Genomic DNA, 21,087 nt, shown 5'->3' with positions numbered 1-21,087 from the left:
GTTGGCCTAGATTGGTACTGGTGTCCCTCGACGGGGTTTTTTTTTTAATTTTTTTTTTCAACATTTATTTATTTTTGGGACCGAGAAAGACAGAGCATGAACGGGGGAGGGGCAGAGAGAGAGGGAGACACAGAATTGGAAACAGGCTCCAGGCTCTGAGCCATCAGCCCAGAGCCTGATGCGGGGCTCGAACTCACGGACCGTGAGATCGTGACCTGGCTGAAGTCAGACACTTAACGAACTGCGCCACCCAGGCGCCCCCCTCGACGGGGTTTAACAAGGACACGAGCAGAAGCATTTCCACTTATTAAAGTTTATTAGGTACAAAGAAAGGAGTCTGCGGAGGGCACATCAATAAATACAAAATACATATGAAACACGGGGTGGGGGTGGGGCACAGGCGACAGTGTTAGCGAGACGCTTGAGAGCAGTGAGGGTGCCGTGATTCGTCGCCTCTGCAAAAGTTTACGGTCAAGGGGCTTAACCTGTCCTGCCAGAGGCAGGCACCACGTGAGTTCGAAGGGTGTGAAATTCAGTGATAGGTCTCGAGGAGAGGTGTGATGCCAGATTCCTGAGATTTCTCCCTAATTGCAATTTTTGGTTTCTGCTCATCCCTTCCCTCTGTCCTTGATGGCTTTATTTTTCATTTCTGTCCCAGTGGCGTGGAACATGAGTGTATAAACACCTCATCAGGGCAGTCAGTCTACTCTGAAGGTGGAATTGTCTTTGTCTTTGGCCTTCTTAATCGTGATCATTAAAACCCTTGTAATTATTTTACGCAACCGGGAGGGAGACGGAGGGGTTGCCGTTATAATAAAGAAATTCTGACCTTTTGGAAAGCTTCCGGAGCCAGTAAAACAAATCGGCGATGCCCAGAGCCAATGACCTGCAAAAGCTGCTTTTCCATTGATTTAGCAGTTACAGTTTGGCATGATTGATTCCCCAGAGAAGGGCACTTGACCTTGCTCAGTTGTAGGACGCCATCTTACTCTTTACTCTGGACAACAGCTGAGTGTATGCACTCACGTCTGCCAAAACCCTCCTAACCGGAAACCTCTTTTGGATGGCTTGGTCTGGGCACGCTGTCCTTCAGGTCTGAGCACCTGCGCGGGTTGTTCTAAAGGACATTAATTTTTCCACAGCTCTGCCCGCCTCTCCCTCTCGATTTCCTTTCATCTCCACCTGTTTTGAGCACAGACCCCGGGGTCAGTCTGTTTCCTTCTATGTTCTGTCCTCCTTCTGGTATAGCTTCCCCTCCAAGGACAGGGGGCATTTGGGGGTCAGGTGCAAGCAAAAACACACTTCTGTTCTCTTCCCAGCTCAAGAAAAAGGGTGCGAGAACAGCAGTCAGAGCCCGTCCAGACCAGTTCCATATTTGGGGGCCTCTGTACTTCTACCCTTCTCCCCCACAGAGAAGTGCCTGCGGCAGGGAAGGGGGGATTTGCTCTCAGACCAGTCAGGTCCTCTTGAGCTCAGAAGGGAGCTGAAGAAGGGAAGGGAAGCCTGGCGGGTGCTTCCAGGGTCCCTAAGGGCGGGGGTGAGGCACCAGGTATGTGAGGCAGATATTTGCTAACATGCTTCGGTCTATACTTTCCCGTGTCATATTTTCCATGGAAATCCTGCTCCCGGGGCGAAAGATAAAAAACAAAAACGTCTCTGAGATAGACTTTGTAACTGACCATAATAAGGAGTGACGTATGTTTCCAACTTGCAGAAAAAAATGCCAAAATCTCATAAATCTCGCCTTACCCTGGCTGCCAGGACTGGGGCTAGGGGCTTCGTGGGACAGGAGGAATGGGAACGTGGGTGGCGAGGGGCACTGTAAACGGTAAAGAGCACTGGCTACTTGTAGGGTCATTCAGTTACAAAAGGGCCCTGTGGTTGGCATTGGAGGGGCCACGCCCACTCTTGCCTTAATTTTGCGTTATATTTACATTAGGCAGAAAAAAAAAAAAAAAATCCCTGTACTGCAAAACGGAAGCGAGACATGGCATCTCGTTCACTGGAGGCTGTGTGGCATTGTCTGGGTGTGGGGATACACTACTCTCTCTGAGCTGCATCATTTATAAGGCATTATTTGGTTTGATTTTGCGGTTTGTACGATAAGAATATAGAATCATGCCAATAAGAAGCTGTCATGGATACTGCGACTTCGGGACTACTTGCAAACTAAGGAATCTTCTAGAAACGGTTCAGAATCTAGGAAGGGCCAGCCTGCACGCATATTTACAGTCATGGAATGGACACCACGGGGTGGGGACAGGGCTCTGTCTGTACCGACAGATGGATGACAAGATGCGTCTTAAAAAAAACTGGAGAAACATAACGTGTGTGTGTGTTTAAATTACTCAAAAGTCGACTACCATACTGACTTAAAGCCTGTGCAAACTACGTATTTACAATAAATAAATGCTCCACTCTGAGCTTGTGTGTCAACTGAATTACAACTCGAGTGTGGTGAGGACAGACACGTTGTCCTGGGGATGCCCATCTGGCAGTATGGAACCCCAGGTGGCTCACAGGACATGGGCTTCATCTGCCTTCTCACCGGAGGGTCTTTAGAGATAACTGTGGAAAGACAAGAACGTTACCAGGTGGACCGAGAAGATGCCTCACACACAAACAACCCACCCTGGGACTGGGCACCAAAGCCTTTCCGCATCCACATAAGGCTGCCAGGGCCTGATGCATCATACGCAAGGGGCTGATTTTTACCAAGGGGGTTGTGGGTGGACGCGGGATGAAATGGGACATGTAATTGATGGCAAATGAAGGCTTCATGCCATCTTATAGACATTTATGGGACCAAACACCAGCACCTGACAGAAACTCAAGAAAAGCCAGGAACTTCTGGGAGATCCCAACACAAGGCAATGGGAAAGAGAGAGGGCCCCAGGCCTTCAGATTTCCAGCCCAGGTCGCCCACCCTCGCATGGATCACTCGGGGCTCCTAGCCGGAAAAGAAGAGTGCCCCCTGGGGCAGTTTGCTTTGTCTACAACCCTGTGATCCCTCCGGGTGATTGCTTTTTGTCTCACTGAAGTGAAAAGGAATTCACACGGTGTCCAGCTAGACGTAAAAGAAGATCATCTTGACTACGGGATGCCCAAGAGAGACTTCCCAATGCATCCTGGACTAGACTTTCATGGGCTCTGGTGACTTAAGTGTGTGCCTGCCATGAGGCCAGAGACGGGACGCTGCACCATGGTTAATCATTCTGGCTGTGCCTGCGGGTGAGGATAACTCCTATCCTGGTGATTCGAACACACCAGGAAAAGCAGAGAGGTACAGCGGGAGGAGCACCGCACAAGGAGTCAGAAGTCTGGGCATGTGACCTCGGGAAAGTTCCTTAGCCCCTTGGGGCTCAGTTTCCTTGTCTGAAAAAAAAATGTCATTAAAGGCATCTCTCCAGCTTACATCAGAAGGTACCTAAAAGGATCAAAGGAGATCACATATGCAAGTGATCTGAAAAAATGTAAAGAACTGTATAATGTGGGAGCTATTATTTGGATTATTACTATATTTTTTCTGACCACAAGAGTAATGTATTCTCTGCAGAAACTTCAGAAATTGCAGAAATGCGCTAGGAAGAAAGTAAAAAATCAACTCTCATCTCCCAGGGTGCCTGCCTGTTAATTCTGCGTCTATTCCCTCTGTCTTTTGTCCTATGCATATACGCTTCTCCCTTAACTACAACCATACACCCAGTTTTGAGCCTGTGATCATTTGAGTGGTTATCACAATTCTTAGACGAGTTGTGGTTTGTTAGAAAAGGGGGTGTTCGTCCTCCTGCAAGGAAATCATCCTGGCATCCAGGACCTTGTTCCCCTTCTCACGTCCCTTGCCATGCTGTCCCATGTGGCTGCAGAAGGGGCCGGTTTAACAGGAAGCCACCCTCTTTGCCACACAGAACTGTGAAACAGGAGGAGGCCAAGGCAGGACTAAATGCTTGTTTGCAAAGTGATAAAGGGCCTTTAATGATGAGACCCTGTTGTGGGCAGTGAGAGATGTCACTTCCGCCCAGGGGCAGGAGATAGTCTGTCCAAGCTGCTTTGCGTGAGAAGGAGGGCATTTTGTCAAAGACTCTCTTATCCCACAAGAACCTGTCTGGTTCTCTTCCCAGCTTTCCTCCAGCCACCAGGACTTGAATTGTGACTAAATTTGGCCAAAAGAAGCTATTTTGTCAATGGGAGAAAAACCCCGATGGGTGCGCTAAGATACCCTTCATTCTATGGACAATACAGAATCTGAATTCAATTGGATACATGTCACAGGGTTTTGTCTCCAGGCTTCCCAAGCCATCGGAACCAGGGAAGAATGAACTGGGGGGGGGGGGGGGGGGGGGCGGTGGATGGGGGCACTGTCGCAGAATGACTCGCAGGGGGTTCTGGGTTGTCAACCTTGCTTCTGGATGTGATGGGGATTCCCCCTTTCACTCTTCAGAGCTTGAAACTGTAAGCGTTTCATTCTAGCTGCAAACAAAGGTTGCACCAAATGGTCTTCCCTGAGGAAAAAAGAGTCTGTGCAAAGATGTAAAGTTTCAAGGAGAAAGCACACGCTCAGCATTTCTGGGGGCTCCCCGTTTTTACATTCAGAGACCCGAGGGACGCGTTACCTGAGAATTCCTGCCTTTGATGTCATCCGAGCTCTGCCCTGCCGCCTCGGCATGGAGCCAGGGACCAGGTGTCCGGCCTGAAAGAAGAACGATCTCACCGTCTCTTGGCCCGGGGACCGCCGTGCACTACACGGAGAAAACGCAGACTACACGGGCGCTTAGAGCAACAGCAAAGGAATCAAGGGTAACATGAGCCCGTCAACCTGAAACCTTCGGGCTCCTGGCCCTAGACTGCGTTTCCACCCACTGCTTCCATGTCACAGACCGGATGCCCAGGCATCTCGTCCAGTCTGCTGGAAGGAGAACCGGTTACTTAAGGCCTGTCGTCTAAATGCACGTGAGTGCTTCTTAGCTCCAAACGAGCCACCCCCTCCAGACTCACTCATTTGTCCGGTAGCCCAAATGTGCCAAGCAGTGTGCTGGGGTTGGTAAAAAAAAAAAAAAAAAAAGAGTAAAAGGTAAGTATATGCTGAATAAATCAGGCTCCATTCTGTGAGGATCCAACTCGTTCTCTAAAATACACTTTGTTTATGGGGTGCCTGGGTGGCTCAGTCGGTTAAGCGTCCGACTTCGGCTCAGGTCATGATCTCACGGGTCCGTGAGTTCAAGCCCCGCATCGGGCTCTGTGCTGACAGCTCAGAGCCTGGAGCCTGCTTCGGATTCTGTGTCTCCCTCTCTCTCTGACCCTCCCCCATTCAAGCTCTCTCTCTGTCTCAAAAATAAATAAACATTAAAAAAAAATAAAATAAAAAAATAAAATACACTTTGTTTAAATATTACACGAGTTACACATAAATATATTCTCATTAAAGGTTCAAAGGATATAGGGAAATAGGAAATAAAAACGCAAAACAACCTCAAGTGCGTCTTTGCCTGCCCTCCTTCTCATCCCATTTTCTATCCTGAAGTCACCACTATTTAACGCTTGGTGTTTATCCCGCTAGATTTTTTTTGGCATTGACTTACATATATGTGTGTATGTGCATATATACAGGTTGGTTTTAAATCCACATTCCCAGGCCTTCCGGGACTTTTCCTGTGAGTCACGTGTTCCAAATGGTGTCCCTGATGCCTCTTTGCTGCATGAAGTACGAGGCTTTTCTGTCCTGCCTCTGTCACGGACTCCGAATTAAACAGGCATTGTCCCTCCAAACAATCCAGGCTGCTTACTTACAAAGCAACTGAAAAGCAGAACTACTCATCACAGATCATTTATGGCAGTGAAATACTGATAACACCCTGTGTTCAACAAAACTATTTAGGAAATCCAGGGTTCACAATTTCGGACAGGGTATGAAGGAGCCATTTGAATGTTTACAAAGGCCCAAGTAATTTGGGGTGATGTTTGAAACTTAGGAGAAAAAAAGCAGGCTAGAAATTGTTTAAATAGGATGACCGGAACTATTTTAAAAATGGAAATAATATATTGATTCCTCCCGGATGTACTATTTTTTTTTGAATCTCTTGAAAATACTTTAAAGTTTTCTACAATGAACATGTGAGTCATCTTAAGAATCTGTTAAGATACAGGTTTTTTGGGGGGCGCCCGGGTGGTTCAGTCGGTTAAGTGTCCAACTCTTGGTTTCGGCTCAGGTCATGATCTCATGGTTCGTGAGTTTGAGCCCCACGTCGGGCTCCTGCGCTGACAGTACAGGGCCGGCTTGGGGTTCTCTCTCCCTCTCTCTCTGCCCCACCCCCGCTCATGCTCTGTCTGTCTCAAAAATAAACAAACATTAAAAAGATTTTTTAAAAAATAAAAAAAAAAAAAAAGAACTAGTTTATATCCCTACCCGATCCCATGCGTCTAGGGCCCTGAGAGCAGCCTGAGTGACCATTGCTGAGGCCTCCTAGCAAAGAGATGGCCCCCAAGTTACTCACAAAGCTTTGCTTATTTCATAAACCAAGCCAGCCTGTGCCTTTTTGCAGGCATAGAGATACTTTGTCTTTTTTTTGGGGGGGGGGGATGGCGGTTCCTGGTTTATTGTATACTAAAGGATAAAGATGAACAGTGAAATGAAGAGGTATGTATATAGGGTGAGGTCAGGAAGGGCCCAGGGAGCAAGAGTTTCTGTCTTCGTGGAGTTGGGTGCACCATGGATGCACCATTTTCCCAACACACGGATGTGTTCACCAGCCTAGAGGCTCTCCGAACCCCCTACGTTTGGGATTTTTATTGCTGGCTTCACCTTGTAGGTAGACGAGGTAGACGTGGTCGCTCATGAACACAACCTCCAGCCCCCTCCCCTTCCAGGAAGAAGGGGGTTGGGGCTCAAAGTTCCAAGCTTCTAATGATGGCTTCATCTTTCTGACGACCCACCCCCACCCCAGATCCCACCAGGCATTGCCTCATTAGAACAAAACAGGTTCCTATCACCCAGGATATTCCAAGGGATTCAGAAGCTCTGTGTCAGGAACCGGGGTCAAAGACCAAATATTTGAACAAAAGGTGCTGGTAGTATTCTTATCCCTTAGGAAATGACAAGGGTTCTAGGAGCTTTGTGCCGGAAACTGAGGGCACAGGTGAAATATACATTTTCTATTATTCCACAAAATACAATTCAATCCATCACATTCTCCTTTCGAGAGCGGGCTCCCGGAGCTGTATTTATGCCAGTATAGCTGGGGAGGCCCAGGAAAGTCACATTTTTCAGGAAGGATGCCTTCGGCACAGAAATACTTTCACGCCAGAGGGGGGGAATAATCATTCTGTAGCCAACAGGAGGCTGGACTCTGCAAGACCTGGAGAAGGGCCAGGGAGGATTTACAGACGGGGCTGGCCGTTCAAGCCGGGTCTCTCTGAGAGCCTTCCAGAACTCCGGCCAGCCTTGCGGCGATTCAGCATGCTGAGGGGGGTGGGTTAGCACAAGGGTGGACTCCTAGGAGAAGCACAACTAACTGGCAGCCTGGGGCCAGGACGGGCTCTCCAAGCTGAGGTCCACGTGGCACCAGGGGGAGAGGTAGGAAGGTATGCAGAACACCGGACACGGAGCAGAGACCTTGGTGCGAGCCCCAGCCGTGACCAGGGGCAGGGCACTCGATTTCTGCCCGGGCTTCTTCAGCTGTATGTGAAGGAGTTGGTCTGAATGACCTCAAAGGGCCCTTTCGTTCCGATGCCGGAGGCCTCTCACAGTCTCCAACCAAAGCAAATGACAGGTTTCGCTGGAAATGACAATTCTAGTATTTGCCAGATTTAAACCTTAGAAAGTGCATATCTGGCCTTTCCTCTCCTTCCCCGCCATGACGTCATGGTTGAGGTTGGTGTGAACCCCGCCACTCCTTCCTGGACCACATCCGCTTGTACAGAACTTAGTGGGGTCACCCTGTGTACCGTGGGGCCACACTTCCCCTCCACAGGTGCTCAGGCCAGGGACTGGCCAATCAGATTCTCTCCCCCAATAACCTGGAGTTCTTTTTTAAGTTTATTTATTTATTTATTATTAAAAAAAAAATTTTTTTTTAATGTTTTTATTTCTTTTTCAGACAGAGAGAGACAAAGCATGAGCAGGGGAGGAGCAGAGAGAGGGGGAGACACAGAATCGGAAGCAGGCTCCAGGCTCCGAGCCGTCAGCACAGAGCCCGACGCGGGGCTCGAACTCACGGACTGTGAGATTGTGACCTGAGCTGAAGTCGGACGCCCAACCGACTGAGCCACCCAGGCGCCCCTATTTATTTTGAAAGAAAGAGAGAGTGCATGAGTGCAGGAGGGGCAGAGAGAGAGAGAGGGAGAGAGAGAATCCCAAGCAGGCTCTGCGTTGACAGTGCAGATCCTGTGGGGCTCCAACTCAAGAACTGTGAGATCAGGACCAGAGCGAAACTGAGAGTCAGACACTCAACCAACTGAGCCACCCAAGTGTCCCTCCCAATAAACTGGAATTTTAAAATTAGCGTTAATGCTCAAAAAGTAATAAGTATTTGTTACAGGAAACTTGGACAAAACAGTGAGGCATAAGGACAATAAACACCACCCAGCATTCTACCTCTGAGTGCTAACCACTCCCAACACTTAGTGTATATGCTTCTGGCCCCTTCTCTCTTCTGTTGATTTGGTCAACAACTTATTCTCCCTCTCCACATAGATTCACAAAATGATTTCTGTTTAAAAAAAAATTTTTTTTTTAATGTTTATTCATTTTTTTTTGAGAGACAGAGAGAGTGAGCAGGGGAGGGCAGAGAGAGAGAGAGACACACACACACAGAATCTGAAACAGGCTCCAGGCTCTGAGCTGTCAGCACAGAGCCCAATGTGGGGCTGGAACCCATGAACATGAGATCATGACCTGAGCCAAAGTTGGACGCTTAACTGACTGGGCCACCCAGGCGCCCCCACAAAATCATTTCTTAATTGAAGAAGATGATAAAGCAGAAGGAACAAAAGTGACGGGGCAGGGAGGGCTATCAAATAAAGAGTGGTCAGGGAAGAAGTGTCTGATAAAGCACCGTTAGATCAAAGACCCAAAGGAGGCAGGGAGGAAGTCTCATGGGTATCAGGGGAAAGCGTCCTGCAGAGAGAACAGCAAGTACAAAGAACCCCGAGCCCAGAGGGGGGAGTGCGCTTGGGGTTTTCTACAAGCTCCAAGTTGTCTGTGCTGTTGGAGCGAAAGGAGGTTTTGTGGGGAGTGCGGCTGGTTGTGCGGGCACTTCATGTAGGTCTGATGAGCCAGGTGGGAATTTCTAATGGATATAGAACGAGACAGGAATTCAGTGGAAAATTTGAAGCAGACGTTGGCCTGACTAGACTTGGGCTCTAGACAAATCATGGGGCCTGCAGTATGGGGCAGGGAAGCCTGTTGGTAGGTCGCCTGCAGTCTCCAGATGAGAGATGACAGTGGTTTCGGCCGGGCTGAGGCGGAAGACGAGGCGACAGAGATCAGGTCGAAGATATACTTCAGAGGAGGAGCCCCAAGATTTTTCTGGTAAGTTGGATGTGGAGCAGGAGAGGAAGAAAGAAGCCAGAGAGGACTCCAAAGTATTTGGTGTGCCAAAAAATGGGGAGGCAGCAAGCACAAAGTGGAAGGAGGGAAGAAAGCGAGGGATGCCAGAAAATCTAAGTGAAGATGTGCTTCAGAAGGAGGGTGTGACGGACTGCGGCTAATACATCTGACCACTGGCTTTGGTGACATGGAGGTCCCCTGGAGGCCTTGCTAAGGTCTCTTTCCATGGCGTAGGGGTGGGGGGAAATGCCTGAAAGGGCAGAAGGGGAGGAAGAAGGCATGGCACTGTCCGTGAGCGGAGAAATAGCCCAACGACCAGAGTAGGCCAAGGGAGACGCTTTATAGGCACGATAACACCTTTGCCGGTTCAGAGGAATAAAGGAATAATCTAGAAGGACAGGAGTAGTGGTAACAGAGTGGGATGTTGGAAGATAGCTTATGAACGAGTGAGGTCAACAGTAATGATCAGGCATGGCTAAGATTAAGCCCAGGGCGGACTCCTCACCACCCTGCGGCCCTCCGCAAAGGCAGTAATAGACGCTCAGCTTCTGGCAGTGTCTACGGATTCTCTCAGTCTTGGGACATCTAATCCTTTGATTTCATGACATGAACCACCCAGTACTGTTAGGGCAGCACTTGGTGGAGAAGTTTCTTTGCTAACGGAAATCGTGGTGGCTAGTTTTGCCATAAATGTAAAGTAACTCTTTTATGTATTATTCTTTAAAATTTTTTAATGTTTATTTTTAAGAGAGAGAGAGAGAGACGTCATGAGCAGGGGAGGGGTAGAGAGAGAGGGAGACACAGAACCTGAAGCAGGCTCCAGTCTCTGAGCTCTCAGCACAGAGCCCAACGTGGGTTCAAACTCACGAACTGTGTAATCATGACCCGAGCCAAAGTTGGACACTCAACCGACCGAGCCACCTGGGCACCCCAGTAACTCTTTTAAAATAGGAACTGGATCATAACAAGGTACCACTTCACGACTGTTAAGTAGAACAAAACACAACCCAGAAAATAACAAGCGTTAGCGAGGACGTGCCAGAACCCTTGTGTGCTGTTGATGGAAATGTAAGATGGAAATCAATATGGTGGTTTCTCAGAAAATTAAAAAATAGAGTTACCATATGATCCAGCAATTCTGGGCATATACACAAAAGAATTGAAAGCAGGGACACAAAGAGGTATTTGTATACCCATGATGACAGCAGCGTTATTCACAACAGCCAAAGGTGGAATCCACCCAAGTGTCCATGGATGGATGAATGGGTGAACACATGCCATACGTGCATACAATGGGATATTATTCAACCTTAGAAAGGCAGGGAATTCTGACAGATGGTACAAAGTGAATAACCTTGAGGACATGGTGCTAAATGAAAGAAGCCAGTCTCAAAAAGTCAAATATTAGAGGATGCCACTTATATGAGGAACCGAGAGTAGTCCGATTTTAATGGGTTTACTGGGTACGAAGCTTCCGTTTTGCAGGATGGAAGGAGGTCTGGAGATGGGTTGCACAACAATGTGAACATACTTAACGCTGTTGAAATGTACACTCAGAAGTGGTTAAGATGGAAAATTTCATGTTTTGTATTTTCAAACCATGAAAGTTAAAAAAAAAAAAGGAGTTGAGATGTAAGCAAATTTCTTTTCTTTTTTTTTTAACGTTTATTTATTTTTGAGACAGAGAGAGACAGAGCATGAACGGGGGAGGGGCAGAGAGAGAGAGGGAGACACAGAATCGGAAGCCGGCTCCAGGCTCTGAGCCGTCAGCCCAGAGCCCGGCGCGGGGCCCAAACTCGCGGACCGCGAGATCGTGACCTGAGCTGAAGTTGGAGGCTCAACCAACTGAGCCACCCAGGCTCCCTGAGATGTAAGCAAATTTCTAACCAGCCACTTTCCCACTGACATGACTGCTGGGAACGCCAGACTGAAATGTTGGGTTAGGTGTCTGCCTCTCCTCCCTTTCTCCATCAGAATGTGAATTTCTTGAGGGCATGGCGGGGGATCATTCATCTGAATCTCTCTAGTGGGTAAGGGCCTCAATAGGTATGGATCAATATAATGATAACTTCACTCTTTCTATCAACACTATGTTAATAAGCATTTGTGACCTACGCAATTTCCCCCAGAGATCCCTCCTGATGGCTTATTTTTTCTTACTTTCTTCTTATTGCACGAAAATGCACATAACGTAAAATTTGCCACTGATGGCCTCTCGTACCTTCACAATGTTGTGCAACCGTCACCTCTGTCTAGATTCAGGACAGATTCATCATCCCCAAAGCAAACCCATACCCATGAGCAGTCATTCCCCGTTCTTCATACCCCCAGCCCTTGGCAACTGCTAAATCTACGTTCTGTCTCTAAGGGTCTGCCTGTCTTGGGTATGTCACACAAATGGAATCATACAGTATGTGGCCTTTTGTGTCTGGATTCTTTCCCTCATCATGACGTGTTCAAGGTTCATCCGTGTTGTGGAGTCTATGGCACCTCATTTCCTTTTAGTGCCGAATAGCATTCCATTGTATGGCTATATACTTTGTTTATCCATTCATCAGCTGATGGACATTGGGATGTCTCTCTCTTTTGGCTATTGCGAATAGTGCTGCTGTGAATGTGTGTAGGAGGTCTTGTCTGAACCCAGATCTTTTCACTATATACCCAGGAATGGAGTTGCTGGGTCCTATGGTAATTACATGATTAGCTTATTGAGGAACCTAATGCATTAAAAAAATTTTTTAGTGTTTATTTTATTTATTTTGAGAGAGAGAGAGAAAGAGAGAGAAAGAGAGACAGAGAGAGAATGCAAGCAGGGGAGGGGCAGAGAGAGAGAGAGAGAGAGAGAGAGAGACAGAGTCCCAAGCAGGCTCCACCCTAACAGCGTGGAGCCCAGTGTGGGGCTCGAACTCACAAACCACGAGATCATGACCTGAGCCGCAACCAAGAGTCAGACGCTTAACTGACTGAACCACCCAGGGGCCCACTAACGCATTTTGAGAACATTAAAAAATTAGGTAAAATCGCCCTGTCAAAGGAAGGAAACAGCTAACACCTGCAGGGCGGAGACAGTGAAGAGAACAGGTAGAAAAGCTAAGCATTAGGGGATCTGCGGGCTGTGTGTGTGTCAGGAGCAGAGAGAGAAAGCGAGCAAGCGGGAGGAGACAAAGCCAGAATTGCTACAAAAGAGTGTGAAACAGAACCAACACCGTCCCCCAGACATGAAGAACGCGAATCTCGGGGAACCAGGTCAATGGGGAGAAGGAAGAAAGCTGTAAGGAGAGATGTAACCAGACAGGCATGAACTGTATCAGACTCACACTGATAGAATTAACAAGGTTCTACCCTACTGCTCACAGGGATGGCAGGAACATGCTAATTTAATTGTGCTAGGAAGCCATGGGAGTATTTTATGCCCGTCAATGCCTCATCAACCTAAAACCATATTTTATTTTTGAAACTGCAAATACCCTTTCTGGTCTGTGGGATGTCAGTTCGCTTTCTTTCTCGTTTCCTCTCTTTTTTTTTTTTTTTTTTAACTGCATCTTCCTGAGCCTCAGATTATCTTTTTTGTGCGTGGCCACTGATTTGACCCTCTCTCTGAGATGAGAGGAACGCAGTGCAGACTGCCAGCTGTGTCCTCCTGTGGTGGCTTCTCTTCCATTCTCAGGGAGGAGACTGGGCACCCTGGGCTCAAAGTACGGCTAACTTTAGAACTTGCTGAGTCTGAAGGTCGAAGGACTGCACAGCACGCTACTGAGAAAGGCCGCATAAAAGGAGGAGATTTCGAAGAATCCGCTTTTCTGGAACAATTTAGTGCAGCGATCAGCAAAGCATGGCCGGCAGACCAAATCCAGCCAGCACCTGTTTTTGTTAATAAAGTTTTATTGGCAGACAGCCGTGCCCATCCATTTATGTGTGGTCCGTGGTTCTTTTCAGGTCAAAATAGCAGAATCGAGTCGTTGTGACCAAGAACGTGTGGCCTGCAGAGCCTCAAATATGTCGTTTCTGGCCCTTTAGAGAAAATGTTTGCTGACCTCTGGTCTAGGGTAGGGGCCACGTGTCACATTCACGTGTTACAGTCCGGGTATAACAAAGAACAGTGGGATTTGGGGCATGAAGGTGGCTGGTGAGCACACCCTTGCTTAGGGAAAGGAAATGAGCCTTGTACTGACTTCATCTTTGGCCCTCCATTCTGTCCTGCTCTTCTCTTCCTCCTCTTTCTCTTTAAGTTCACAGCAGTAGACTTTACATATTATTTAAAAAGCACACAAGGCCACTTTTGTCTAAATGTGCAATCCTACAGGCCAGCAGAAAAAGACCTGCCCAGGCTGATTCCAAGGGCACCTGTGACCTGAGGAGGGCACAAGCTCGAGCTCCCTGGTCTGTCTGCAGGGAGATGAACGCTGGAGAAGAGCCTTTGCCAAAAGTTCCTCTGAAGGAAGAGGTCAAAGAGCCCAGTTCACGGTCTTGGGCTAACCCAGGACACTGACGGTTTTCCATGCTAGTCTACAGATGTCTGGGATTGGGGGCCTCACCCATGCTGTGGGGTGGGAAACATATGACCCTTACCCCATGTTGCCGTCTCTGTCCCCTCTTACCAGCTCCTGCCCAATCGGATTGGCTCAGCACTGGACCAGGTCTGGCTCAGATTAACTGACAGGCAGCATCACTGTATGGTTCCCAACCCATCTTGCTTTTCTTGGCTTCCCGTTTTCCTAAAGTACTTGCCTCCCTGCCCTTTTGGCCCTGAGGGGCAGGCCAGACTCTTTGTCTTCCACTCTTTGGGCTAAACAGGTAAGCAGAGTGCAGGCTTCTCCTTGGAGGCTGTCCACATGATGAAATTGGGAGAAGGCAGTTTCTCCCCAGGCTGAGATTTTTCAGCCTTGGCTGGACATTGGAATCACCTGGCAACTTTCAAAAATATGGACACCTGGATCCCACCCTGCATATTTTGATTTAGTTGGTGTGGGTGCAGTCTGGCCGTTGGGATTTTTAAAAGCTCTCTGGGTTGTTCTAATGTGTATTCAAGGTTGAGAATCATTGACCTAAGGACATTCCCCATTTCACAGTCTGCTAGAGTTCTGAATTGGGGTTTTTAAGAATCTTCTCTAGTTATTAATACAAAGCTCCCGTGTCCCTCTTTGCTGTTGTCTCGGGGTGTTCAGCTCCCTTGTCAAAAGCCCTAAGGCGGGGAGGGACAAGTGGTGAATCTAGGCACTCAAATCCGAAGCCAAACAATCAATGCTGGAATAAAAAGCTTCTAAATGAATCCTTGGGGGCCAGGAAATGTTCTGACGCTTCCAGAAGCATGGATAGCACTGTACCCTTGAGTAGTGAAATCATGACGTCATCCTTTAGGCAGCCTGTAGCCCATCAGTCACACTAAGCACTTAATTCTGGGTATAAACCAAGAGGCTTCCCAAGGTGGTACTTACTTCTGGGGATCTTGCTGGGGTAAATCTTCTGGCATGGTTTATACTCATCTGGAGGAGGAAAGTCTTCCACAGTATGAAACGTGAATTTCGACTCAAAGTCATCTGCCCACGTGGAAAACAGCAAAATTACTCTAGTTATTGTGATGACCCAAGTTTTGAAAATTTCCAGGAGCACGTGGGTTTGCCCGCCCAGTGCAAGGGTTTTAACGGCTGGGCGACTGCCCCCTAAGACACCCATCTACCTCTCCGTGTTTGCTCTTTAGCTCGGACAAGGGGAATCAGGAAAAGCGAGGTCAACAGACTCTCCCTGATCACCCACTCCGGTTTGCTTTGACCAACATCTTAAGGAAGCTTCTAAAGGCAGAAGTGCCACAGGGCTATCGAGGGTCCAGAGTCAGAGGTGGGGAACGTGACAGCGACACGGCACCAGCAGAGTCCCTGTGGCCTGAAGCTACCCCTGAGCCCCTGGGGAGGCCTTTGTTTGGGAGGGGCGAGCAGAACAGGAGTCCGCAGCCCGGCTGGTGGGAAGGAGCACGGCCTGTGTCTAGTCGGGGACGCGGGCTCCCCAAAGCGAACAGGATTTTCCCTGAGCTCCTGACTGCAAGAGGACAGGTGGCGTTCGACCCTTTCATGAGCTGAGTCCCTGCTTTGTGATCTAGGCTTTGTATCTGAGCCCAGAGAACCTTCCTTCCTATGTCCAAATTTTTGCCCTACCTCTCCCTCTGTCTAGTAGGCCTTCTATTCGTTCTTTCACTGTTTCCAGATCACTCTATTCTTTTTTAATCCAATATGCCTGGATTTCTCCGTGGAGACAGACACATACACGCAGACATGCGCAGTTTAAATGTCGGTATTCTTCCCTCTTTCTCATCTCAGACAGATGGTTAGAGGAATGGGTTCTGGAACCTCCCAGAAAGCCTCACGAGAAACCCTATTTCACACAACCTGTGGGCTGTCTTGTGCTAGAGTGAGCTCCTGCTTGCACCCTGAAGCATGCACCCTGAAATGGCGGGCCGGCAAACTCCCTCCAGGGGCCAGGGAAGCCCCTTCCTCGCTGGCAGCCAGCGCGGGCCGAGGGCGGGCCCACTTACCGATGATATGCAGGCTTCCGTTCCGCAGCTGACCTCCCGGCTGCGGTGTCGGGGTCCAGGCTGGGGCCTGCTGGCTTCTGCTGGAAAGCTCCGTGGTGGGTGACCTCGCAGGCGGTGCTGGGGGTGGATTTAGCTTTCCGCCACTGGTCCCTTATAGAAAAGATGCCAGAGTATTCAGAGACAGGAATGGCAGAGGCTATAACTTTCGGTGAGAGGTGAGGCACTGAGATCTCTGGATGTAGTATGCTACGGTGAATGAAAAGGCAGCCTCTGGAGCCAAACTGCTCGGGACGGAATTCTAGTTCTCTTGCAGGGATAATGACACAGTATCCTTGCGCCTCAGTTTCCTCAACCGTGAGATGGGGATAACAGTACACCCACCTTCTAGGCTTGATGAGAGGGTTGAATGAGTGAAGTCAACTGGCGTGTAGGAAGGGCTCAATAAATGTTAGCTGCTGTGGCAATGTTAATGGTGACAACAACCTTCAGTATCAGACGGCACTGTTCAAAGAAGGGGAAACTATTGCCCAGTCCGAAGAAAGGGAGGGGCTGTCTGTGGGTGAGGTGTAGAGGGAGGTGGGACGAACAAGCTGTCGGGGCTTGCTCCTATCCCCGGGGTTCTGCTCGCGGGGGTTCCCCTGCACGGCAGACACTCTTTCTCCTTCCAGTCAATACCTAAATCCACCCCACCCACCAGGGCCCAACTCAAGTCCCACCTCCGTCACCAAGCCCTGATGATGCCTGTGGGAGGCTCGCTCTCCCTTGTCAGTACTCTGTTGAATGACTCATTGGCAATTAAGAAGGAGCACGTCGGTGTGGGTGTTCTACTCTTCACCTATTGAAACGATGACCACCACACCGCTATTACCTGTGACAAAATGCCCATGAGTACAACCTCCTTCTCTGCCCCCCCAGTTGGCCTGAGGCAGAAATCGCCCTCATTTTGTTCGTGGAAAACTAAGTTTCACATCCAAAGACACAAGGAGACGGGCCAGAACAGCATCTGCTCCTGGCCTTGGGCTTACCACCCCGGTCTTCCCTTTCTCAGAATCAGGACCCACTAGGATTTACTGGCTCCCGTAAGCAGACTAAAGGGGTGAAGGGGTTATGGTGGCTGCTGACTCCTCTTCTGGAGGAAAAACTGTCCCTTCTCTCACTGAATATGCGTAACGACCCTCCATGAAAAGTGTTATCTCCATTTGCTGCACCCCCCCCCCCCCCCCACATAAAAGCAAGGTTCCAAACATTTAAAAAATGGCAAGAGGTTACACAGGAGTGGATGGGGAGGCCAGGTTGAATTCAGATGTCTCTGAATCTAAGGCATTGTTGTTTTCACCATCCCATGAACGAATCATGGGCAGCTGTCTCACTACTAGGAATGCTGGCCTTATGGTGACCACTCAGTTGAAAACAGAATGCCTCAAACCTTCTCTCTCATGACCAAGAGCCTTACACATACGCTTGCCCTGGGGCGCCTGGGTGGCTCAGTGGGTTAAGCGTCCAACTCTTGGTTTCGCCTCAGGTCATGATCTCATGGTTCCAAGAAGTCGAGCTTAGGCTCCTCTGCCCCTCCCCTCCCCTCAGAACACATAAATAAACTTTAAAAAAACCACAACATATTCTTGCCCTTTGTATCAGGAATTCCTCATCAGGAACCTGTCTTTTCAAAATATACAAAAGGTAGGTGACAATTGCTACAAAAGTATTTCCTGCAATACTACTTACGATAAAAATATAGAAAAATATAGAAAACAATAGAATCAACTTCATACTAGAAATCTGGTATATACCGCTGATCATATCAATATGCTTCTGAATAAACTTCAACGGTTTGACAAGACTGCTTCCGATGGGACATTAAACAGAAAGAGAACAGAAATATTTGAGTCATATATTCAAGATAGTATTAACTTTGTAAATACGTAGACACACTCAGAAAAAAAAAATGATGGGAAGTACACTGAAATGGGACAGCTTTTATTTCTGGGTGATGTTATTTTGGCGATTTCAGTTGCTTTCTACTTGCTCTACAATGAGCTTGTATTATTTCTAATTCGAGGAAACACATTTCGGAAAGCTTCTGCATCGAAAGATCTTCTTAAAGACCGAGGAATATGTATGTGTGAGTGTGGATGTGTGTTGGCGTGTGTGTGTGGATGGTGTTTATGAGCATGTGTGTATGTGTGTGTATGTGTGGGTATGTGCGTATGCTTTCCATTCAGAAGGACACCAGAGGTGAATGAAGCCTCCCCAGTATCTGGACATCAGTCAAGGGTACGCATGCTCAATCCAACACCCTCTCCGCTAGATATGTGAAGGAATTAGTTTTACTATTTGGCTTGAAATGCAGACCTTTAGTTTTCTTGAGTCAGCACGAGAACCTGCCAGAAAGAAGGCAGAATGCTAATCCAGTCTGTGGAGGGCCAGTGCGGATTGTGGCTGGGGGCCAGCGTGTAATAACTCAGGCAGAAATTACAGCAGAGACCTGGTTCTGGAAACAAACTGCATCCACAGCCCCCTCCGCCGCAGAGAGGAGATTTGGGTAAATGAGCGATGACAGTAAGAATAAAAACACCCTTCTCTAGAGCTCAATGTTGCCAGGCCCTGGTCCAGCAACCACACAAGGTGGGAACTATTGCTATCCCCATTTAACAGATGAGGAGAAGAGAGCACAGAGAGGCTAAGGAATTGTTCAGGGTCACACAGCTAGTAATTGCAAGGTGATTAAGGCCAGAATGCCTGGCGAGGGGTTTGCACGACCTTGGACAAATCTTTCAACCTCCCTCCCCCTTGGTTTCCTGTCTCTAACATGAATACAACATAAAGTCCCACACAGCAAGTTTCATCGTGCTCCGCGAGGGGCAGTGATAGCTCGGTTCTAAAACAAAATCCTAAGAGTTAAGACGTCTCAGGGTGTCCCCAAGTGGCTCCTAGAAGCAGGCCTCTGGCGGTGTCCCTAGCACCTCCATAATTACTGGCAGGGCTGGGTGATCCTCTGATATGGCCACCCTGGACCGGGACAGTGGTGCTCACCTGGGCCTCGTCCGGGCCTCTTCTTCTGCACGAACGTCTGGGATCCCGGAGGGGCTGGAGGTGTAGGCAAGGCTTGAACGCTGGACTTGGGTGGCTGGGCCTGGAAGCTGGGAGACTTGGGGGGCAGCGGGGGTGGGGCATCACTGCTGTTGTTAGCTCCTGGCAAAGGAGGCGCAGGCACAGAGGACCTCGGGGTACAGGAGGCATAAAGAGGGGGTGGGGGTGGTGGGGGCGGTGGGGCGGGAGGCTCCCGCACATCTTGGGCAGGGCTGGTAGCATCTGCACTGAGCCCTGGATACCCACAAGGTGGGAGGAGAGGGAGTGGGGGTGGGATGGGTGGTAGGTGCAAGGGGGTTAGTTGAGGCTTCACTGCCTTGTCACTGAGAACGGAGGCCAGGGGAAGGGGGGGTGGAGTTGGGGGAGGGGGGGGGAGGGGGAGGGGGAGGTACGGAGGGCAGAGGGGGTACGGCCACTGGGGGGTTCCCTTTGGTGGGTGGGCCAGGTGGGGACGCCAGCGGAGTTTTGGTGGGGGAGGAAGGGGGCAAGGGTGGGGGCAGGGGCGGGGGAGGTGGGGGTGGGGTAGGAGGCGGTGGGGCGGGCATGCTGGGGCGAGGAGGGACTGTCCTGGCAGCGCCGTGCACCTCAGAGGCATTGCCTAGCCTGGGAGATGCAGGGGGGTTAAGCGGGCCACTGATAGTTTTGATAGGAAGCCGGGGAGAAGGCGCCCGGGAGCCAGGGGCCTGCCCTGTCTTGCCACCTGGAAGTAAACAAGCTCTGAGTTAGGTCAGCCACAGAGGAAGGAGGAACCCGAGTATGTGGGCAGCTGTGACAGATGCCGTCCAGCATGATGTCAGCCAAATGCATGGTGGACGCTCTCTTCCTGCATGCTCACGGGGAGACCTCAGGGGCGGCAGCTGTCCCACGAGAGGGCTGGCTGGACCGGCCCCAAGGTCCTTGCAAGTGCCAGCCTTCCTGTTCCAGCCCATCTCTGCCCACACCTGCCAAGGGCCCACGAGTCTCCCAGCCCAGGGCACAGGGCTGCTCTGACCCTCTCTGCCTTTCCTTACCTCAAGGCCACCCTCACACTCATTCACCGTTACCGACTGGGTCAATCCAGTCGGGTACCCAGCCTTTACATCCTAGTTTGGATCCTCAGCCGTACCAACCAGAAGCTCCTTGCTAGGGAGGTTTTCCTCATTTCCAGCATTTTGTGAACAAGGACTTCGGTTTTGCATCAAGACCAGAAGATCCATCATTCCTCGAATATATAAGGAACTCAGAAGTCAGTGGGAAGACACACAGCCTTGGGGATCCAGGTCTGACGACCTTGAACCTCCCAGTCCCACGGCTCTGGAATTTCAAAGCCTCTTTTTCCGAAGACATGTCCATTTCCAATGGGCTCTCGGTCTCCTGATGTCCTGGCTTCCTCACCGCACAGATCCACGAACCCCAACTTGAAACCCAATGCCTCTTTGGAAGTCAACAAATCTGGAGTAGCATGCTGCTCCCAGTGACGTGTGTTTGGCATACTTCATGGAAGACTGGGGTGGAGGTGCTCCCTAGGAGGGGCCTTGTCGCTCTCTGTGCGCCCTTTGGCTGTGCTTCTTATCCTTTTGTCCCTCACCGAGGACAAAAATGTTCCTCTCCTTGTTTAATGCATGGAAATTCTGCAGCCACTGCTCTCATGTGTCTTTGGAGCATCACTGTCCCCTCAGGAGGCTCGTTAAAATACTCCTCTAAGTAAATACAGTGCTCTCCCTAATGGAATTCTAGGGAAGCCATATTTTCCTATTCTTGCACCCCTGTAATTTACAACCCCCTTGAAAACATGTGGCAAACGCTTGAAAAGATGGTTGCTTCTCAGACAGCTTCCTGGGTGTTGCAGAATAGGAAACACAGCTGCCGAATCAGATTATAAACCCCAGCATCTGGCAGCGGTTCGGAGCCTTCCTGCTGGTGCGTCCCCGGGTGTGTTCGCCCAACC

The 21,087-nt window shown here is 49.4% G+C and overlaps 1 protein-coding gene across 1 annotated transcript in view; it reads right to left on the bottom strand.

Annotated features, from left to right (window-relative positions):
- Positions 1 to 297: 297 nt before the first annotated feature.
- WIPF3 (WAS/WASL interacting protein family member 3) overlaps positions 298 to 21,087 on the bottom strand; it is a 52,091-nt gene continuing 31,301 nt past the window's right edge. The window contains 6 exon segments of the mRNA XM_045496399.1: positions 298 to 2,568; positions 4,614 to 4,690; positions 14,980 to 15,081; positions 16,071 to 16,220; positions 19,104 to 19,533; positions 19,535 to 19,860. Coding sequence (XP_045352355.1) covers positions 2,545 to 2,568; positions 4,614 to 4,690; positions 14,980 to 15,081; positions 16,071 to 16,220; positions 19,104 to 19,533; positions 19,535 to 19,860 — 1,109 coding nt within the window. The 3' untranslated portion in view covers positions 298 to 2,544.

This window comes from Leopardus geoffroyi, chromosome A2 (genome assembly GCF_018350155.1).
Source record: "Leopardus geoffroyi isolate Oge1 chromosome A2, O.geoffroyi_Oge1_pat1.0, whole genome shotgun sequence".
NCBI lineage: Eukaryota > Metazoa > Chordata > Mammalia > Carnivora > Felidae > Leopardus > Leopardus geoffroyi.
This window is presented reverse-complemented; position numbering and strand designations above follow the sequence as displayed.